The sequence below is a fragment of the Anopheles bellator genome, chromosome 2 (assembly GCF_943735745.2).
Source record: "Anopheles bellator chromosome 2, idAnoBellAS_SP24_06.2, whole genome shotgun sequence".
NCBI lineage: Eukaryota > Metazoa > Arthropoda > Insecta > Diptera > Culicidae > Anopheles > Anopheles bellator.
This window is the reverse complement of record NC_071286.1, coordinates 53,093,492-53,113,822: the sequence shown is the minus strand read 5'-3', so window position 1 is coordinate 53,113,822 and position 20,331 is coordinate 53,093,492. Positions and strand designations below refer to the sequence as shown.

The 20,331-nt window shown below is 50.6% G+C and overlaps 3 protein-coding genes across 3 annotated transcripts in view; 1 reads left to right on the top strand and 2 right to left on the bottom strand.

Annotated features, from left to right (window-relative positions):
- The window catches only part of LOC131207710 (nucleolar protein 4), a 62,863-nt gene extending 49,286 nt beyond the window's left edge, over positions 1–13,577 (top strand). The window contains exons 6-13 of the mRNA XM_058200336.1: positions 4,888–4,934; positions 11,195–11,285; positions 11,383–11,457; positions 11,536–11,990; positions 12,075–12,227; positions 12,355–12,515; positions 12,587–12,810; positions 12,849–13,577. Coding sequence (XP_058056319.1) covers positions 4,888–4,934; positions 11,195–11,285; positions 11,383–11,457; positions 11,536–11,990; positions 12,075–12,227; positions 12,355–12,515; positions 12,587–12,810; positions 12,849–13,012 — 1,370 coding nt within the window. The 3' untranslated portion in view covers positions 13,013–13,577. The remainder of the gene's footprint in view (positions 1–4,887; positions 4,935–11,194; positions 11,286–11,382; positions 11,458–11,535; positions 11,991–12,074; positions 12,228–12,354; positions 12,516–12,586; positions 12,811–12,848) is intronic.
- Positions 13,578–13,982: 405 nt separating this feature from the next.
- Positions 13,983–15,890, bottom strand: LOC131207709 (paramyosin). The gene has a single exon (XM_058200335.1). The coding sequence runs from the start codon at positions 15,888–15,890 to the stop codon at positions 13,983–13,985; it is 1,908 nt and encodes a 635-aa protein (XP_058056318.1).
- A 718-nt stretch (positions 15,891–16,608) lies between these two features.
- The window catches only part of LOC131207708 (multiple epidermal growth factor-like domains protein 8), a 12,935-nt gene continuing 9,212 nt past the window's right edge, over positions 16,609–20,331 (bottom strand). The window contains exon 5 of the mRNA XM_058200334.1: positions 16,609–16,613. Coding sequence (XP_058056317.1) covers positions 16,609–16,613 — 5 coding nt within the window. The remainder of the gene's footprint in view (positions 16,614–20,331) is intronic.

Sequence of the window (20,331 nt, the reverse complement as noted above, 5' to 3'; positions counted from 1 at the left end):
GGCGCGGACGACTGTACCCTCTTCTCTCGAGGCCCGTCAAAGTCCTGCTATCCTCCCCCTCCATGCCACTCCCCCAGCCCACCCACACCGCACTCCACCTCCGGGCCAACTTTTACTTCGGGCGATGGCCGTCGTCGCTGTTTTTCTCATTTTCGTCTCGGCGCGGCGTCTTAGTTGGTCCCGTCTTTTGAACCCTCGGGTTCCAGTGGAAGGGTGGGTCGGTGGTGGTGGCAAGAGGACCTTTTTGCCGTTCGGTTGCCGCCCGTGGCTCCAATTTCCAGCGGTGGCCTCGAGAGTGGGGGTTTGCTTCGTTCGACGCCAAAAAAAAAGGAAAAGACAAATGGCGAAGGAAGCCGGTGGAACAGCCCCGCCACCGACCCCGGCCAACCACCCCCTTCCCCAAGGAATTCGGGTCGAAGCGTACCCCCCGCCCCACGGCAGCGAAGGCCTGGACTCCTGGGCCCCGGCTCACCGCTGCGTCACTCTTAATCTCTCGACCAAGAAAGGCTCCTTCTCTTGGGGGGTTTCCAGAGAGAGGGAGAGGGGACATCCGGTGGATGGGGGGGCATGAATTACGAATGTGACGGGGGGGGGGCGGGGGGAGAGAGGGCCTTCGGTTGCACGTTAAAAACAACGGCCGGGAATTCTGTGGGTGGGGCGAACACCGGAAGTGGGCAATATTGAACCGATAATGGCGGAGCTGCGAGGCCTCCCTCCCCCCTCCCCCCTCCGGTCGGTTATGATGGACGAAACGACCCGAGGGCCGCCCCATCATCACCGTCCATCATCGTCGTCATCGGCGGCGCGAGGAAGATGATTCTTTCTCGCGCTGGCCAACTCTGGCCAAATTTTGACACATGGCCCCTGGCCAAACGAGGACTCTGTACGGCAGAGAGAGAGAGGGAGAAAGAGAGAGAGAGACAATTAATCTAAAGACGATCGATTGATCCACTTCCGCTGCCGTTGTCTTGGTGTGGTCCAGGAATATTAGGGCTCGATATCGCTCGACGATGGCCGAGCTGCCGTATCGAGAACTCCCTTTCAGCGACACACCAGTGACACGCTGTCAACAGGCTCCTAAAGGGACAGTATGCAGGTATGCAGAGGCCCATCTGATAGTGATGGCAGAAACGCGCATCTAAGGACCATTTTCGACGTACCACGTTTGCTTCCCTGAGTCCGACACCATTTCCAGGAATCTGTGGTCAAGTCTAGTTCTGTTGTCTGGAACTTGGCTTAAATTTTGGGTATGAATTCGTTGGTTCTTCAATGATTGACAATCGGCACTGCTGCAAATGGACTCGTGGCTGGTAGCCTCATCGTTACGACCTGGACCTCAACCGGACCCGTTTCTGGGTGGTTGAATTGTTGCTCAAAGTGCTAAATCAAAACTTCATTAAAAGGCATTCAACGTGGAGTTCTAGCTTCCCTGAAATCGGTATTGGATGGTATCGTGATTAAATCTCCTAAACAGCGAAGAATTGATAATTGGTTTAAGTTTGATTCCGAAAAGAAAATACCGAATCATAGAGTGGAATACAATTTCAGCCTCCATTCCACTATTCCAGCTAATGACACCAAAACATCCAGCTAATGGTAGAAGGTTGGTAAAATAACCCTACCGGTATCGGACAAGAAATATGTATCTCTGATATGCCTACAAAACCCCGTAAGTTTCAGTCTTCTTGGATGTGTATGTCTTTAATCTAATCTTTCTTGAACACGAGATTTGCAATAGAAGATCGGGTTATACACAGATCTTTTATCTCACTCACATAGCCATCTCTGGGAGACGGACTTTGCTGTCCAAAGCTGACGAAGTCCACTGCTGCACGTATACGCCTCGCCAAGCTTCGGTGTGCCGGTCATGTCATGAGAATGGCGTACGACGATCGGGACTAAGATGGAGATGCAAACGTATTACGGACACGTGCAAAAGAATGCAAAACGAATGTAATGTAGCCCTAGAAGTAGTGATTACCCAATTTCAACAATTCATTAAATTAGTCCTAGTCTTGTGACTTAAGCCATCCCGCTAATGCCAGGGATCCTTGCGAAGAACGGTGGTGGGTCGAAAAGTCCACAAGATCCATCCAAAAACACCATCTTCAAACAATCCCGAAACACTATCCAAACTCAAGCGACTTATCTTCTGCAATTCTGATGACGTCACATTTGATTCTGACTATTGGCGACTTTTGCTATCGCTATCGTTAGTTGCCACATTGACTCATTGACCCACGTGTTAAAGGTTCACCAAAACCGAGGGACCCACAATGACCACAGAGTAATTGATTTATCGAAAGCATCAAAGTGCCATCGGTGTTAATGTCGTTAAAAAACCAATAAAAATGAAAGAAATGGGCGAAAGATGAAACTTTGTAAAAATTCGGACCATAACCGATCCGGATCCGGATTCGGTCCCATTTCGGGGCTCGATTTGCAGTTAATACTGATTGCGGGAAAGAGACAGAGAGAGAGAGAGGGAGAGCGTTACCGGGGGGTGATACCCCCTGCCGTGGCTCCCACTGCCAACTCCTCACCTCTCGAACGCGCCCACGGAGTCCTTCTTCGCGCGCGGCGTGGTAATGTGTAAAAATTCGCAAACCGGCGGAATGGTGATCCGTGGGGCGGGTGCGGGGGGGGGGGGGGGGGGGGGGCCCACCCCCCGCCAACCCACGTCCCGCGTCACACGCTCCTGCACGCTACGGCAAGGCACGGCACGGAGCGGAGTGTGATCTATCCCCGGAATGCTCGGAGCCCAAAACGCCGTCGACAAACTTCGCATCGCTACGCGCCCCTCGGGGTGGGGTGGGGCGGTGGCTGAAGGCACCGAAGGCGGGTGGCCCGGCCCGGGTGTGGGAGAGGGAGAAAGTGAAAAGTGAGTGAAGTCCCGACCGGGGCCCCGCGGGGCGAAACGCGAATAACGCGCGCGCGAGGAAAAGCCATCACCACCGCCCACCCCCTGGGGGTGCGGGGTGGTGGCGACCGGTGGTGGTGGAGGGGGGGGGGGGTTCCGCTTGACGAAGGCTGCAATGGGTACGAGGGAGTCGAGTCTGTCGGGCACCCACCGCGCGCAGTGTGAGGCTCGATACGAGTCCACCCACCCCCCGTGGGGTGGATCGGTGGGTGGTGGGTGGTCCGCCTGTACATAGGGGCCGAGGAAAACCGGGAAACCCACCCACGGCCGGCGAGTGTCGTTCAACTCCCACCGCCACCTGAACTCACCCTCCAGGCCCCCGTTCGACGCTGGCGACGACGACGATGCCGACGGCGACGGCGGCGACGGCGGGCGGCGGCGGCGGGCTGCCGGCATCCGGAGCTCGCTCACCCCCCTCTCTACCACCACCACCGACCACAGGCCGACTTCATCCCGCGTTCATCGAGGGGATGAAAAAGTAATGGGGTGTGGGGTGGGCTGGTCGGGCGGGCGGGCGGTCGGTGGTGAGCGAGAGACGGCAACGACCCAACCACCCCGGTCGAGTCCTTGGTTGAATGCATCCCACCCCACCGGGGTGTGTGGGGTGGGAAAATGGGTGGAGGGCTACGCAGGACCTCTCTCGCTCGCTCTCTCTCTTTCGCTCTCTCACCCAGCGTACTGCGAGGAAGAAGAGACCAAGGAGCAGCGCGCTAATCTCCCTCTCTCTCTCGCTCGCTCGCTCGCTCGGGTGTCCTGCTCTCAGCGCCAGGATCAGCGCCGCTCACAGGACTCACACGCAGTGGCGAGTAAAAGCGACGCTGGCGAGTGTTGTGGCCGCCAGTTAAAGCCTAGCACTCGTCGGATCGTGACGCAGCCCCGTCGTAGCTCCGTCCGTGACCAGTCTGCTCTCCAACCGAAACCCCGAAAGTGAAGCAAATCAAAAGGCGCTCGCTTCCTTTTTACCAAACAGTTCGTTCGCTTGGGCTCCTTTGATCGGATCGAGCCGGGAATCAAACCGGGGATAAAGAAGCCCCCCGAAAAGGTTCCGCCGTCAACGAAAGCGCCGGAAGCGAAAGCGAAAGTGACCAACGGCGAGGACGCGACAGCAGAAAGCCGAAAGAAAGGAAGTGCAACAGTTCCCCGAGTCCCGGCGCGTGTGTGGGTGTGTCGGTGTGTTTGCGAACCCGGCGTGACCGAAGTGTGTGTTGACACCAATGAGTGAGTTTCCGGTTGCGAGTGGGAGGAAAAACCGTGGGTGGCATACTTTCTACTACTACTACTACCACTACTAGTCCTTTACGCAAAAAATCGCGCAAAAGAAATCGCGAAATTCCAAACCAATCCAAACAACGTGTCCAAATCCGCCGCGCACACAACAAAAGCAACGGAGCACCGTTTTTCCCAATGCTGATTTTTCCTGAATTTTCACGCTTTAAAACTGTGTGCTAAACTCTGTGCCGTGTACGTGAGTGGAAATGTGTGTCAGTTACTAAATTCAATTCTTCTTCTTCCCGGTTCGTTCGGTTCTCTTTTTTCCCCCAATTTCTGGCCGCCTCGCCCCGCGCAATCCACGTCGGAACAACCGCTACCGCCTGTGTTTTAACATGTGTTGTCTAATGTTTTAACCTTATCTTTACTTGCTTCTTGTTTGTTTGTTTTGTTTACCTCTTTTTACTGTCACTGTACGTATTCTTTTGTATTCTTCTTGATTGATTTGTGTATTTGGGGAACTGTTTTGTGTTAATTTGTTGCTTTCGTTTGGCCCTTCGTTCGTACCGTTCGCCCTTTGGACACTTTTATTTATCCGTTCCTTTCGTTTCTATTGCCATCCCTGTTCCGTTTACATGATTTCGCATTGTTTGTTGGAAACTTTTCGAATTTCCCGTTGGACTTTTGATCCTTTCTTAATTTTGCGGTTGTTGTTGAATTATCGGAATGGCGCCGCAACGCTTGTTCGGACTCTACAGCGAAACGAAAAGCAGCCGCAATGTTGCACAACAACAACAACAACAAGGTAAGCCAACCGAACCTCTAAGTGTGTTGGAAAAACAATAGACCCCCCCAGGAGCATCTTCTCGTTTATGCCGCGCGTGGCCGAATCGCGCGCGACCCGCTTTTGAATATTTTATGTCCTTAGCGCGGGCAGGACACACACACACAACCGTGAAGGCCTCGCGTCCCGTTCGTCCTTAGGAGGGTGGGTATTTTCGATGAGGGTTTGGTCCTGACCGACCCTCGGGCCCGGGCCGATTGGATTCCTATCTCTTCCTTCTTTTTTTTTTCATCTTCCCATCCCCGCGGTCCTGGCAACGGTGGCACCGGCGCAGCTCATAACTTTTGACTTCCCCTCCCTTCCGCCGCACCCTCGTCGTCCTGATCCGCGCCAGCGGTTCCGGGTCCCCGGTCGTCGCTAAGCGCTGTCGTCCATTCTCTTAATTGAACCGCAATCGAATACGTCCATCTTGCGCTGTCGGACGCCCACCGTAGCCCACCCCTCCCCGCCAACCCCTCCACATCCGCTCCTACGGAGGCCCAACCATCGTCGGCGCGGCGGGAGACCTGCCAAAAATTTCTTGCTCACTTCCGTTCCAGTCCAACATCCTGTCCAACCCCCGCCCACTCTCCTGCCCGCACGCCCACCGATCCCGTCGTCTTCATCAGAAACTCATTTTCTTCATAAAAATCAACCCACACTCCCCGGCCTGGGTGAACCGGGAGGGGTCCAACCCCCCCGGCCGGCCTGCCTACGCCACGTGTCCACGATCCTCTCCCTCTCTCCCTTGACAACACGTCCCTCCGGCTTCGGCCCTCGCCTCCTGTACGGAACGCTGCAGGACGGTCCGAGGTTCCGCTGTCTTCCAGCGATCCGCCCTCTCTCTCTCTCTCTCTCTCTCTCTCTCTCTCTCTCTTTCCCGTTCTGTCTTCCTTGGTCCGTGGCCCACTCTGACGGACCGGGGATGGGTGGAACTTTTTCACTTCGCTCCCTTTCGGCTCTATTTTGGGCGAGTGGGTGGGGAAGAAAACTTGGGACGAACCACCCACCCGCCCACCGGGGGCGTAATGGAACGGAATGGAACCGAGAAAAAAGGAGCGCCGAGCGACGCAAGGAGGGGGTTCCTTGAGGCAGATCCTCGCGCAGGGCAGGTGATGGCCGGCCGCGGGTGGCGGGGCACATTCCAAGAAGAAAACCGTTCATCCCCCATGTCATCCATCTTTTTTAATTCCTGACAGTTTTCCTCGGGTCTCCCCGGGGCTGCTGTAATGCGCCGGGGGTGGCCAGGATGGTGGTTTTATCGGTCGGCGTTGTGGCGAGGGCTGGTGGTGGCGAGGCATCGGATCGGCTGGGGTGGCGCGGCGCCGAAGGCGAACCAAAGCCGGTCGGAAAGGATCCGGTCCCTCTCCGTCGCCACGCGGTGGAGCCTTTTCCCCCTTTTCGGTTGCCCCGAAGCGGGTGGCGATGGGTGGGCGTCGTTGGTCCTTTTTTCTTCCCACTCCCGCTGGCTTCTTCTTCTGCTTCGTTTTGTTCCTCCTCGTCGTCGTCGTCGTCGCAGCCGTCGTTGAATTATAAGAAAACCCTGAAGCGACCGGACCGGACCGAGGCGCCTGGGCCGCCGCCGAACCCTTCGCAAGATTGGTTCGTCCTTCTTGGCGGCCCTGCCGGAAGGCGGTGGATTGTGTGTAGGGCTTCCTCGCTCTGTGTCTGTGTGTGCGCGCCGGAAGACGCCGGAGAATATTTCGCTTCGCTGAAATGGACCGAGGACCGAGAAAGAAGCTCGGACGACGGCAAAGAAACCGAAACCCCCACACCGGATGGTGGTGACCGGTCAGGGGGCTGGCTTGGGACCGACCAACCCCTCCACGTTTCCCTGCCGCGTGCGTCGGAAGACTCCGGCCGGCCCAGCTACGGGAACCCGCCCGCCAGGGTGGGTGACTCGGTGGCCGCGTTTCGGATCCCGTATCCCACCTTTTCCGATCGATTTTGTTTTAAAAGCACCGAAATGGCAGCGTTCCGGAGGCAACTGCTAAAACAACGGCTGAAACGGGAAGAAAAATGGCAATAATTAAGAAAATGGTATCGAGGTTGGGTCAAGACAAGAGAAGATATTTTGCAGTAAAGAGGAACTTCACTGTACTTCAGCGGCACAGACAAGACAAGCAGATTCAATCGACAATGTGCACAAGAAGCACCCAACAGTCCATAAAAGGTCCAGTTAATATTACCGTTTAACAAATGAAGATAGTCAATCGAGTGTAGAAGTTGAGAAACGAAAACTAGAGCAAATATGAAAATCAAATAGGAGTTTCTCGTAGAACAACAATCCAATCCTAACAATCAACAACCGCATAATCGATAACGGCAGGGAAAAGAATGGAAAAGAAGACTGAAAAGTCTGCAAAAAAGAAGTTCACACAAAACTGGAAAGTTGAAAGAGTATAATGAAACCACGAAAATAAATTGAAACAAATTGAACTTGGGTTCATGTCCTTTAAAATGTTGGAACAAAGCTATGTCTAATGAACGAAGAAGCCATTTTGGGTTAATTATGAAAGCTTAAAGCGTGAAAGGAGCACTGTGAATTTGAAGAACTAAAATACTCAACAAATAGGAAAAACGAAAAAGGGAAGTAAATAACATTCACTGCCTAGACATTGACAAGAAAAGACTTAAAGAAGGTAACGTTTAATGTTTTCATCTTTGTTTCTGGGTTTCATTAATTTCACGCTTTTCGTTGTATATTATTCTGCCCATCAACAACATCTACTACTTTTGACCATTTAACTGATAGATAATGTTTGTAATGGCATCATTTAATGCTCTGTTTATCAACAAACGATAAACGCAGCTGCCATTAACACTCGGAGGCGGCTAAAACTTGGCAAAACGTTACCAAAGTGGCCGGACCCCGTTCTGCCCTTGCGGAGCCGGGATGAAACGCACTTTTGTAAACGCGTACACTAAACAAAATTAAATCAATAATCAATAAAGGTGTAGCACACGGGGATTAATAAAAAGCCGATAAAAAATTCGTTAAAAACCCGAAACCGTGGAGGAAGAGGGAAAAAAACGCAGGGAAAACGCGGTTCCCTTTTCACTTTTCAAAAACCGGAGGCGCCCCATCGTCGTCACCCGGAAAAAAGGCACAACACACACAGCCACACATAATTGGAACAGGCTCGGTTCCGTGTGGGAGGGGTCGCCCGCTTGCCGGAAGCCATTGCTCGCGGGCGGCCGCCCATCCACCACAGCGGGCGCAGCGGGCAGGACGCGAAGCGGAAGAAACTCGAACGCAGGCGGCGAAAAAAAAACCGGACCACCCACCCGCCACCCGCCCGCTTCCCCCTGAATCGAATTTCGTCCTGTCCCCGTCCCGGACCGTAGTCGTGGCCGTTGTCGTGTGTTTGCGTCAGGTTTTCATCAAACCACCCCCGGAGAGCGCGCCCGCGGAATGGGAAAACAAACCATGGCAAGGGTGGACCGTAGTGGGGGTGGTGCGGAGGGAAATTCGGGTGCCTCTAATGGTGTGCGCCACGGGGGGGGTGGTGCTGTGCTGTCGGTTGAGGCTCCTCGCATTTGTCTTGTGACAGCTCCGGGCGGGCGCGCAAAGGACACTCGTTCTCTCTCGCTCTCTCTCTCTCGCCCGCGCCCGCTCTTTGTGTAGGCGAAGTTGTTGCTGTTTTTGGTGCCTCATTATCCTCCCTCTCATTCGCACTCCCTCCCTGTCTCTCCCTCGGTGCGGTTACCAAACGGGAAGGAAGGATGTTCGAGGACCAGCATCATTCTCTGGCACTCTCTGTCTCTCTCTCTCGCTCTCGTGCGTTTCGATCGTCCTTTTCTCGATCCGCGACGAGGGGGAGGGGGGCATCAGGCGGCGGCCCAGTGGGTGGACAGCCTTATCTCATCTACAGACGCTTCTTCCGACCGGCGACGACGACGAGGACGACGATGGGTCGGAAAATATAAAAATTAATTAATCTTAAGTCGCTCCGATGAAGCCGGCCCTGGGTACCCTTCGCCACCGACGTCCCTGGGTCACACCCACCCACCGTCGGGAGGGTGGGGAGAGATTCCAGCGGGGGGAGACGGGGCGCGAAGCCCTCCGACGGAATAGAAGGCAAAGTTCTTCGGTCGCAACCGGGCCGGGCCCGATGGGGGAAACGCGATGACGATGGTCGCGTCTCGGAATCCGGAAGAAAGTTATGACGATAGGGATTCTTGCTCGAAAAGGGCTAAAGTTTCACGACGCCACTGAGCGGACTCTGGACTCCCTCCGCTGGCCGTCGGTTGATCGCTCGGACTCGGTGGGCTGCTGGGAGAGAGAGAGACGGTGCTTTTAGTTAGTGAAGGATACACAGGGTGGCCCGTGAAAATCCCCTTTTAGTTCTCGACGGAACGACTTGGACCCAAACAGGACCTGAGACCGTATGACGGTGGGCCGTGGATACATTAAAATGCCTCACCTGCAACACCGGGGAGAACTGGAACCGGGCCACCACGCGATAAGGTGCGGGCCTAATGACTCCCGTCACCCAGGAGAATTGGAAATGGGCGGCCGTTCCACTCGGCACTTGCGATGGCGTTGGCTAGCAAAGACACCAACTCGTGCCGTTCCGAAGCTACAACTGTAAGCCAGTTGAAAACGCCCAAAACACGAACCCAATTTAAACGGCGCATGACGCGCCCTTGGAGCAGGGCTGACAGTGGCCATGCTTCTCGTCCGGTACTACTGCCGGCAGACTCTATGGTGCTGCCCAAGCGCAAGATGGAACGGATCCCAAAGCAATCCTTTCCAGCTGAGAGTGACTCACGCAGCTGATCGGCATGGCGACTTGTCTGCGTATGAAACTCTTCCTTGGCATGTTCGCTTGGCCTTTCGTTGTATAAATTCGTTTCAATATCAAGCGCGACATATCCATCCCAGGGAAGCCGATTAGGATGATGTGCACAAGTATCATGAAACGCTCGGAATTGAATGACACGGTATGTACTAAAAGCCGTAAATGTCGTAGCTGACCATTCGGAATGGTTGGTTCTATTTTTCACCTCTTCGGTGTGTTCATCATTCTCATGTGTGTGCCGATTTTATTGAGGCAATCGATGGATAATCGACGAAACTATTTACAGATCGATCGAGAAGAATCTTATAATTATTTCAAATCTGTTTTAACGTGCCGATAAAGAGAAATGTTTGACACAAAAAACCTGGCCAAGACTTTAGCAAGAGAACCAAGCAAGCGACAGCATTTGATTGTACAGGGTGATTAAATAAGCGTTCTCTTTTTCATTTGGTTATAAAACAAAAACGGGTGAATATTTTTCGATGCTTGAACAATTATTTGAAAGGTTGATTCTTCAATTTTTGTTATGCAAAACTATGTTGGTCAAATGTCCGCCACGGCAGGCTTGGCAGTAGCCGCATTCGGTCGACCTGTTTTTGAGTAAATTTTCGATTTTATGTGGTCCTATTTTGGCAATAGCAACTTGAATTTGGACCTTGAGGTTGATGAGTTGACGACCTACCACTTTGGAAATTAATTTTTTATTTTTTCCAATCTTCTGCAACATAATTTGTATTTTATAGATAAATTTGGTAATTCGACCTTTCAAATAAATGTTCAAGCATCGAACAATGTTAAGCCGTTTATGTTTTATAACCAAATGAAAAAGAGAACGCTTATTTGACCACCCTGTATACGCAGCTTGCGTCATCATGACTCAACCTATTTAAATGACAAATAACTACGCCACTTTTAAGGCGATTTTGATAAGTCAGTCAAATATTGAAACGATAGTCTACGCCGTTTTAGTTATGGATCAACATAGATCTGTGAAAACTGTGCGTGTTTATTATTACCAAATTTCTTCTGACTTCTTTTTATAAGGCTATTTAAATAGTAAGGTTTATGCCAGCCAATCGAAGAATTGAAGAACTGAAAGCCACCATCACAGCCATCAGCTATTACGCTCGAAATTTTGTAAAATGCAATGAAAAGGGCCCAAAAAGGCCCGGTTTTGGTGTGTTCAATAAATGCGATCATTTGATCGATATTATACTATGAGTAGATTGGTATTCTATTACCTAAAACAATATTGGTCATTTGTCAAAATCGACTGACGAATAGCGGAGTTATATAACATTTACATAGATTGTGTCATGATGACGCACCCTGTATAACTTCGGGCGTCAACGATTTAACGATACGATTTTTCAAAAATTTTCATCACTTTCAAACAACGGACTGAAATCATTGGTTCTACTTTTCTTTCCTTTCCAGGATTCCTCCTTATCTATGCCGTTTAGTGGCGAGACAACGGAAAACAATGGCAGCACCACCAACAGCACGCCGGGTGAGGATGCGTACGCTGGTGAGTCCGATCGGTTGCTGATCGGGATCGGGTGCCCGACAATGATTGAAACCGACTCGACCGACCCGTGCTTTACTGAACTTTCGTGTGTTCACAGGTCTAATCAAGGATGCGGACAAGTTCAAGCTGATGCTTCTGGCGTGGAACTACCAGAACTCGGCGGCAGGTAAATGTTAGTGGTATCCCGAAACACCGTTCGCACGAATCCGACTCCGCAGGGCTAACGCAGGGCTCCACTTTGCACCAGCAGCTCAGAACGGGACGGAAGGGCCGGACCTGGCGACGATGACCAACCTGTGGCAGCAGTACCAGAACGCGCTGGCCATGACGGGCAAGTCCACCTTCAGCCAGGCGCCGATCAGCGAGCGGCAATCGTCCCCGATCGAGCAGCAGGACGAAACGAACTCGTCGGAGCAGAAGGACGAGGACGACCTGTCGGAGGACGACTCGGAGGACCGGCTCGAGGCGACGGTCAACGATCCGGAGCGGCTGAAGGCGTTCAACATGTTCGTGCGCCTGTTCGTCGACGAGAACCTGGACCGTATCATACCGATCTCGAAGCAGCCGAAAGAGAAGATCCAGGCCATTATCGACTCGTGCACCCGGCAGTTCCCGGAGTTCGCCGAGCGGGCCCGTAAGCGCATCCGAACGTATCTCAAGTCCTGCCGGCGCAACAAGAAAACGCGCGAGGGCTGGGAGAACACGGTGAGTCCCGAGGGCGACAAGGTTAGTGACGACCCGGCCCCAGGCAGAGGGTATGATCGGTTCGGTATGTTTCTATGCTTCCAGTCCCGCCCCACGCCGGCTCATTTGACGTCGGTGCAGGCGGAACAGATACTGGCCGTGGCGTGCGAAAACGAGAGCCTAAACGCAAAGCGCATGCGAATAGGCCTGGAGCCGATCAGCCAAACGGTCAGTCAACCTGCGGCGGTAAGTTTTATGGTAAAGTGTTCACTTCCAAGGACCCTTGGACCCGTTCCTGGACGATCCTTGCAACGGAGGAGCAAACCCACGCCGGGAGCGCCGGACCGTACTAACGACCGTGCACTGGGCCACTTCTTCTTTGCAGTCGTCGGAATCTCCGACAGCGGTACCGAGTATGTACCAAACGATCACCCGCGAGCAAGAGTCCACGTCCGTGTCCACGATCAAGAGCGAACCGATGACGAGCGTCCCCAAGATCTCGCCCGTACCCAGCACACCGACACCGGACATGACCCAGATGAAGCTGTAAGTCGTGGGCACCTGCCTTAGGCCGTTTACCGATTCCGGAACGGGGACTGATTCGCTTGATTTTACAGAAACATACCCAGTGCCAGTGCCAGCTCGACTCCTACGATCCCCACGACGGTGCCGACCATTTCGAACTTCCACGACTACAACACCGGCTTCTCGAACCGCTCGCAGCACTACCAGAACTTCATGAACTCGGTCAACAGCAGTAGCACCAGCAGTGGAGCCACCACCAACACGACCATGTCCGCTTCGGGTACCGGTAAGTTCCGAAGGAAGGACCTTTCACGGTCAGCCAAATCCGCTCATCTTCCCCGTGCTCTCTTGCAGCCGCTCCAACTGATCTCTCGATGAAGCGACCCATTCTGGCGCACAAGCTGAACAGCGCGGAAATCACGGCCGTCAAGCAGCTCGTTACGGGCTACCGAGAGTCGGCCGCCTTTCTGATGCGCAGCGCCGACGAGCTGGAGAACTTGCTGCTCCAGCAACAGTAAGCTCGGCCGGCTGAACGAAACGGCGAAGCTCTTTTGTGGCAGATACGACACAAATACGATTATTACCTGCGACCCTGTCCGGATGTTCATGGGTTTAAGGGGGGTTTTTTAGAGCAAAACAAAGCGAAGGATGTAAAAATTGCCCCCTTTCAGCACGACTAAGAGCATTCAAGCACAGATTTTTAGGCGCAGTACAGGCGTTACCTTTTGATCACAGCTTAGAACAGATGGGCCAAAGCTAGGGTGGAGGACAATTTAAAAGAAAAACGGAGCAGACAAACACACATACACACAGGGTGATATAGTAGGGCTGCAAAACCGGGCACCGGCCAGGCAGGCAGGCGTCCCACAGTTCAGGAGGGATTAGTCATCTAAAATCAAACAAACGATCGGACCCAACACGATCGATTAGGATTAGTGAGATTAAATGACGCCGACACGGGTGGACGGTGTATAGGTGTACGTATCGCATGCTGAAACACGCTACTATTCCGGTTCCGTTCCGGTCCGGAAGTTCGGTTTTAGTTCTTACCTTTACTCTACCGCGCTAATGTAACACAACCGTGCCCCGCACAGGGGTCCACTGTCGAGCGGACCTGGGCCGTTGATGGAGCTGCGATTGAAATGGGCTATCCCCCGGATGGAATAAACTAATTATTGGAAAACAACCGTACCAACCCCGGTTCGTATGTCGTCGTTATTCAAGAAACTGGACGGAGGATAACATTGACAAGTCCTTATTCTTCGGAACTGGATTTAAGTCAACCATAACTATCAGTAGATCTAGGATCTTAACATACTTGCGGATCGTGTGATGTGCTGCGCCTGAGTCGTCGTCAGAATGATTTAGTTCCACTAGCGACAGATTTGGGAAAGGAATGTGATGCCGCTGTTCCGATTCTCGTAGCTTCAGTTCAGCCTCTGAAGAAATAAGATTTTTCTGGCCACAGCAGTGCTATACCGATGCCGATCATACCATGCAGAGAAGCTTTTCGTTCTGCAAATATGCCAGCTGATTTCGGAGCGACTGAATTTGAAGCTGCGCATCATCGAAGCTGCCCGACAGCACTTTGATCTGATGGTGCATCTCCCGCAACGCTTCCTCGCGGTTCGCTACCGTAAAGGACGCTTCGGCCCGGCACTGGGCCAGTTCATGCTCCAGCCGAGCGTACTTCTCTTGGGCCAACGTTCGATCCTGCTCCATGCGTTGGGTCGTACGTGCAATAATTCTGGCACTTTCGGTGCGAAGTTCGTCCAGCTCGATCTGCTTCCGGGCCGCTTCCTGTAGTGCCGTCTGTTTCTCCTTTTCGAGTGACTCCTGATGGTGCTGAAGCTGTTCCAGCTCCACCTGTAGCAGGTGCACCGCTTTTTGTATCTCGCCTTCCTGCGACGACCGGAGGGTGTGGAGTTGTTCTTCGAGCAGCTTCACCTGCTTCAGCGAACGTTCCAGCTCCGCGTAGAGCGTTTCGTTAGAGTGCTTCAGCTTCTCGACCTGGACCTGCTCGTCTTCCAGTAGCCGTGGGTACGGTGTCAGCTCGCGCAGTTTGTCCTGGAACTTTTTCTTGATCTGCCCGATCTCAAAGTTGATCTGTTGCTCCACACGCCGGTTGGTCACCCGCAGTTTGTCCATCTGAAGCTTCTGCTCTTCGATCTTTGTCTGGGCGTCGAGAAACTTGGTCCGATAGTCTTCCAGCTGGACCGTCTGCTCCCGAAGTAGCACCCGAAACTCGTCCTGCTCGTCCAACAGCTCGGAACACCGAGTCTGTAGCATCTCCCGCTCGGCATCCACCGTCGAGTGTTCCTCCCGGTGGGCGCTTTTTGCCGTTGCGAGACGATCCGTCAGCTGCCGACATTCGGACGCCTTTTTGGTGTACTCTTGCAACAGGAGCGCGTACTGCTTCCGAACTTCCACATCCTTCAGGCAGACACTGGGACGCGTAGTTTCTTGTTGAGCATGGCGAACGCCGTCGTTGGCTGGAGTGTGACATGGCGTTTGCCAGTCTTCCGACGACAAATCAATCGTCTCTGGGTTCGAGGGCCGGTTACACGATTTGCTACACCCCACCTCTTCAGGAGTGTCCAACAGTGCACCCAACTCCTTCTGGATGGTCTTCAGTGCTTGATCCATCTGCTTGAGGTTTTTGCCCAACGTTTCCGTGTTGTTACGGTAGAACTCTAGCCGGCGAGACAAGTCTGCTTCGCAGAACCGTGGGCTTTCCGGGGCCGCTGGTCTGGGGATGTTAAACTCTTCATTGGCACGTTTCACTTTGCGCACATCGACGGTAAGTCGCTCCAAGCGACTCTGCAGAATCTCGATCACACGATCCCGATTCATGAGCTCTTTTTCGATACGCTCTGGCAGCTTATCGTAGTTGTTGTGGTCGGCCGTGTGGTCCGATCCCAAATCGCTACCGTTTAATGGCGACTGATTCGAATCGCAGGAGAACCCTCTCTGATCAATCTCCACCGTTCCGCCCACAATCCACGGATTGCACCAGTGCTCGGCCAGCTTATCAGGACACAGACGGATAGTTTCCCACTGCGGACCGTTGGCGTTTTTGTGCTGCTCAGTGGCCACGGTCTTCAGCAGCTTGTGCTGGAGCTCCACTTCCTTCTTGATGCGGTTCTTCAGGAAAATTATCTCTTCCCTGTCGCTGCCCGCCTTTGGCTTCATGTTTTCCTTTTCGCGAATCTTTCTCTGCAACTCCGAAATGATGTGGTTCTGGCGTTCTATCTGCTGCTTGAGCTTCAGGAGCCGTCGTGAATCGCCATCTCCCAGCCGTCCGCTTGGAACGTCCAGCGCACGGTTGACGATTGATCTCAGCACATCGGTGGTGATTTGTTCAGTTGATGAGATGTTCTGCGTTTCGGTGTTCATCACGTTTGAAGGGCTTTTTTTTCTAAAAGACGAACTAAACTTTTAATTTGGAACTTCTTTAAGGTAAAAAGAAGGGAACTATGCCGTCGAAAGTGTCGAAAGTAACTGGTGCTAGACAATGAACCTTCCACCGCCGATGATTGCTAGATTAGAATTGGAAACCTACAACCAAACCATCACCATCCACGCAGTGGCAACTAGATGCAAGAGTTGCTCAAAAACGTTGCTCGGCTCATTTCCACAATGTGAAACTAATTTTAAATATACATATGCAAATATTACCTACTAGTGTTGTTTATGGGTTAGGCCCGGGACCTTTCAGGTTTGGCGTGAAATGTAATTTGAAAGTTCCATTATTTTATTCGGAGTTTGTTCTTTTCGGTACAATACAGTTTTAGACGTGCGCACTATCTGAACATTTTCCCGATGCGGGTTTTCTGAGAATATGTTGCTTTTCTGAGCTGTGTCGTCCGTTTAAATGCTTTTCCATACCCATTCTTTCTCCCACATCGGCACTATTTCGCCTCTTTGCCACGTCCGAAAATGTATATTCCCGCTCGCGTTCCTCCTTACAAAATGACATATTTTGACTGCGGATGTCAGAAGTAATTTGCGTAACCTATCGACAGTAGAGTTACCAAGCCTGGCCCACCGGTCGATCTAGTTCAGTCGTTCGAGCTGAGGGAAAATTTCCGGAAGCCGAAGAACGTCATGTTGATCATACTATAAAAGTCAGAGAAAAAGAATTTGACAAGAATATCATAATTTGTTGTCCAATTCCTAATGATCGCATCATGCGGCAGATGATTGGTACACTTACTTTAAACATAAGATGCAGTGTAAGGTAGCGAACTTCGTTTTGAGGAATGAAGCGTGTAAATAATCTGATTGTATCAATCAAATGTAATTCTAAATGCCATAGAAGCGGTAACCGATCGATCACTCGAGGCAATTGCGCGATTCCTGAGAAAGAAACCAAGATTACATGGCATGGCTATGGCAATCGATGAGTCATCTTACCTCTTCCGAATATGTCAGCTTCAGATGAATGAGTTTTGAGAAATTGTTGCAAACGAACTGACTGACGCTTTTTGTCATCGATCCCGATCCCAATTCCAAACACCTCAATTGTGGAGCAATTTTGAAGAGATCCTTGAATAAACCGAGAAAGTTAGCTCCAATGTCTGACAGCTCCAAATCAATGCGCAAAGATTGGAGCGAGGTAAGCACTTTACAACCGCGAAACATGTTCGTGTCAAAATATTGCAATCTTAGATGCTGTAAAAAACCAAATGAATATGATTACGTTCGAACAGAGGGTCATACATTACTCGCTTACCTTTAGCTCAGTCAGTTGCCCTAGAGATTCCAATGATCCTTGTTCACAGTCGATAGAATTCGGATCGTGCTTCATACAGAACACAACTATATGCCGAATACATTGACATCTCCTCTAGAAGAGGGAATATCATTTCACAAAAGTGATTCAATAAGTGCTCATGGAGATAAGTAACATGAACTTGCTTTAACTGGCCACTTAAAAGTCTCCACTGCTCCAACTGGTCTACAGAATTACAATACATTTTCAGACCTTGCAACGAAGGGGCGATCGTATGCCAGAGGTGTGCACTGCCCGAGGACATATAGTCGTTCTCAATGTGTTTTAACATTCTCATAACTGGGAGCGGTTTAATCCTTTTGTTCCGTTGTTCGGGTTCACAATAAATCGACAAATGCTGAAGATTAGGTTCCTCCAGCAAAATCAACCGTAACGAAGAGTTTGATAAATCCATGTCGTCTATACGCAATGAGGAAACATTGAACTTTCGCAACAACTTTTTTTCACCAGCCAAATTTTTCATAGTTTTCCCGACTTCAAGGTTGCGATATTTTCGGTTACTCTGCACCAAATCTTTGCCCGAAGGAAATTTTGACGCTAACGTCTCACGATCCATTCGGCGCCCCGAAAAGACCAAATCTGACCATCGTCGGCACACCATGGACGCGACCTTTAGGTCGTCCACGTCAAGGTGGTCAAATATAATCTTCCAAAAGCTATACAAAAGAAAATGAATACTTTTTTGGTAACTTTACCTGAACAAACCGCAAACTAAACTCACTTCGTTTGGTAGATTGTTGCTCGTCGGATGCTGCATGATTCCTGATACTTCTGATGAATTCGATGACTGCCACCAGTTGTACCGGAAGAAAATCGGAGAACCACACACAGCTGGACGGGTTGTAATGCTCTTCCAAGATTCGGACACAATTACACAAACGACCGAACAGCTCACAAATTATTGGTATCGTAGCGCGCGTAACTTTTGCACCGTGCTCAAACTTCTCGGTCGGCTCGGCTTCGTCTCGGTTGCAATGGCTGACCACTGCCAGGTACCATTTTGGTTTGATGAGCTTTCTAGAAGTGGACTTTCTTTCGTATCGTGACCCCTCCTTCCTTCCTACACTGTCTGTCGCGAACTGCCCGGTTTTAGTCTTCTCTATGTCTCGTTGTCTTGTTGAAATGAAAAATTCTATTTTATTCGAAGTATGTGCCATCGCTAGATGTATATTTCTGCTATCTCTCTGCTAAATCGTCGATTCCCAGACGAAATAATTCTTCGTCTTTTGAAGAAAAATAAATAGTCATCCAATTTCGACTTCCTCGTACGAATCGAAGTGCTGCTCAGACAATACGTGCCCCATCGATGAAAATGAATAATATTCGGAAAGAGCCAAATCTGGTGAATACAGCGGGAGGGATAGCTGTTCCCATCCAAGTGATGTGATTATATCCTGAACCAGTTTTGCTTTGTAGCCGCCAGGTGAAGTGCCATTGAGCCCCACCTGGCGCCTCCATGACTGACTAGTAGATACGGCATTCTGGTCGTTTTTCGATCAATGCATGGTTGACATTGATCATTTGTTGTCAGTAGCGATCTGATTAACCGTTTCACCAGCTTTTAGGAGCTTGTGTTACAAAAAAGCAACGATCCCCGCTTTTATGCCTGAAAAAACAGTTTTGTTTTTTCAGGCGTGATTTCTGCATTTTTACGTAACACTAACTGTTCCCGGCGTTCTCTGATTAAATTGACCATCGAAACCGAAATTCGCAATAAGATAGAAATCAGATCCTAGTGCTTTTCTCCCGTATTATGCATGAAACTCCAAATATGATTTCGCCTTGCTGTGAAAGGTAGAGCTTTATTCATATATTTAGAATTAGCAATTGAAATTTTCTTTTTGCTCCTTTAAAAATGAATGTTTATGAAATGTCCTTGCGCCTCGTTTATTGTCATCGCAAAAGCAAGTTCCACAGGAAACTGCATACGTTTGAATTCAAAGGGCATATCCGTGTGTTCGAGTATGGTTGGAATCCGTGGCAATAATACATCTTCCCCTTTATATTTTCCGTTGAAGATGGTCAATTTTCTAACAAAACGATGCATATTTGACCCAAATCGGACAATTGGAAGCATCTCAAATAAAGTTCTCAAACATCTTGCTATGTAAATATGCAGAATTGTCGTTTCTGTCAATCGTAAAACCCACACGTCGTGCAAGGGAAGCCAATGCACCCAAACGAGTAACTGGTGCAGATATTGGGTCTGGCGACATCACCGGCCAATTTTCTTCGAAAATGAAGAAGGAGTCGCCATAACCGTTGACAGCGTACGCTACCGAAACTGAAGCTGAAAACTTAGACGACATCTCGTTCCAAAATGGCTGTGAATTGGCTTCCAAGAAGTTGCGATTTGACACCATTGGACCTTCGGGCTGTGTTGAAACATAAATGTTATGCAAAGAAACCAGCGACTATTGACGACCTTAAGACCCAAATTTAAATAGCCCTTGTCGGGACAGAACCACATACAGTCGAACATGTAGCTCAAACTGGTCAAATGTATGGGCTACTGGTGGTGGACATTTGACCGGAATGGTTTTGCATAAAAACATCAAATGAATAAACTTTCCCAATAAAGGTTCAACCATCAAAAAATAATAAGCCGTTTTTGTTTTATAACCAAATGAAAAGGAAACACTTTCGGGAACCACCCTGTATATAGAAGATTAGAAATCGGCATCAGTTTTTTGTTTGGAAAGAGAATTGCCAACTTTTCTCTTGCTGAGAATGGTCGATGTTCGCTGTCTGTCGTCAATGTGTTTTCATCCACTGTGTTTTTTTGTGGGAACCAATACATGCTGGTGGGGTCCCACCGAGACCCAATAATGAAAAGGGCAAAAAAATGAACAATGCAAAAATTGCAGCTAAGCATAGTCACGGTAAACTAACGAAAGCACAGCTGACCCATTAGCGCCAGGCCAGGTAGTTGACGCGAGTCAGTAGCAAAATAGGAATAAAGCTTCAGTGGGTGCAGTGAAAAATATCATTTCAACAATACTTGCGAGTTTGTGTCGAACGAGCCACGGGGAGGAGCACGGG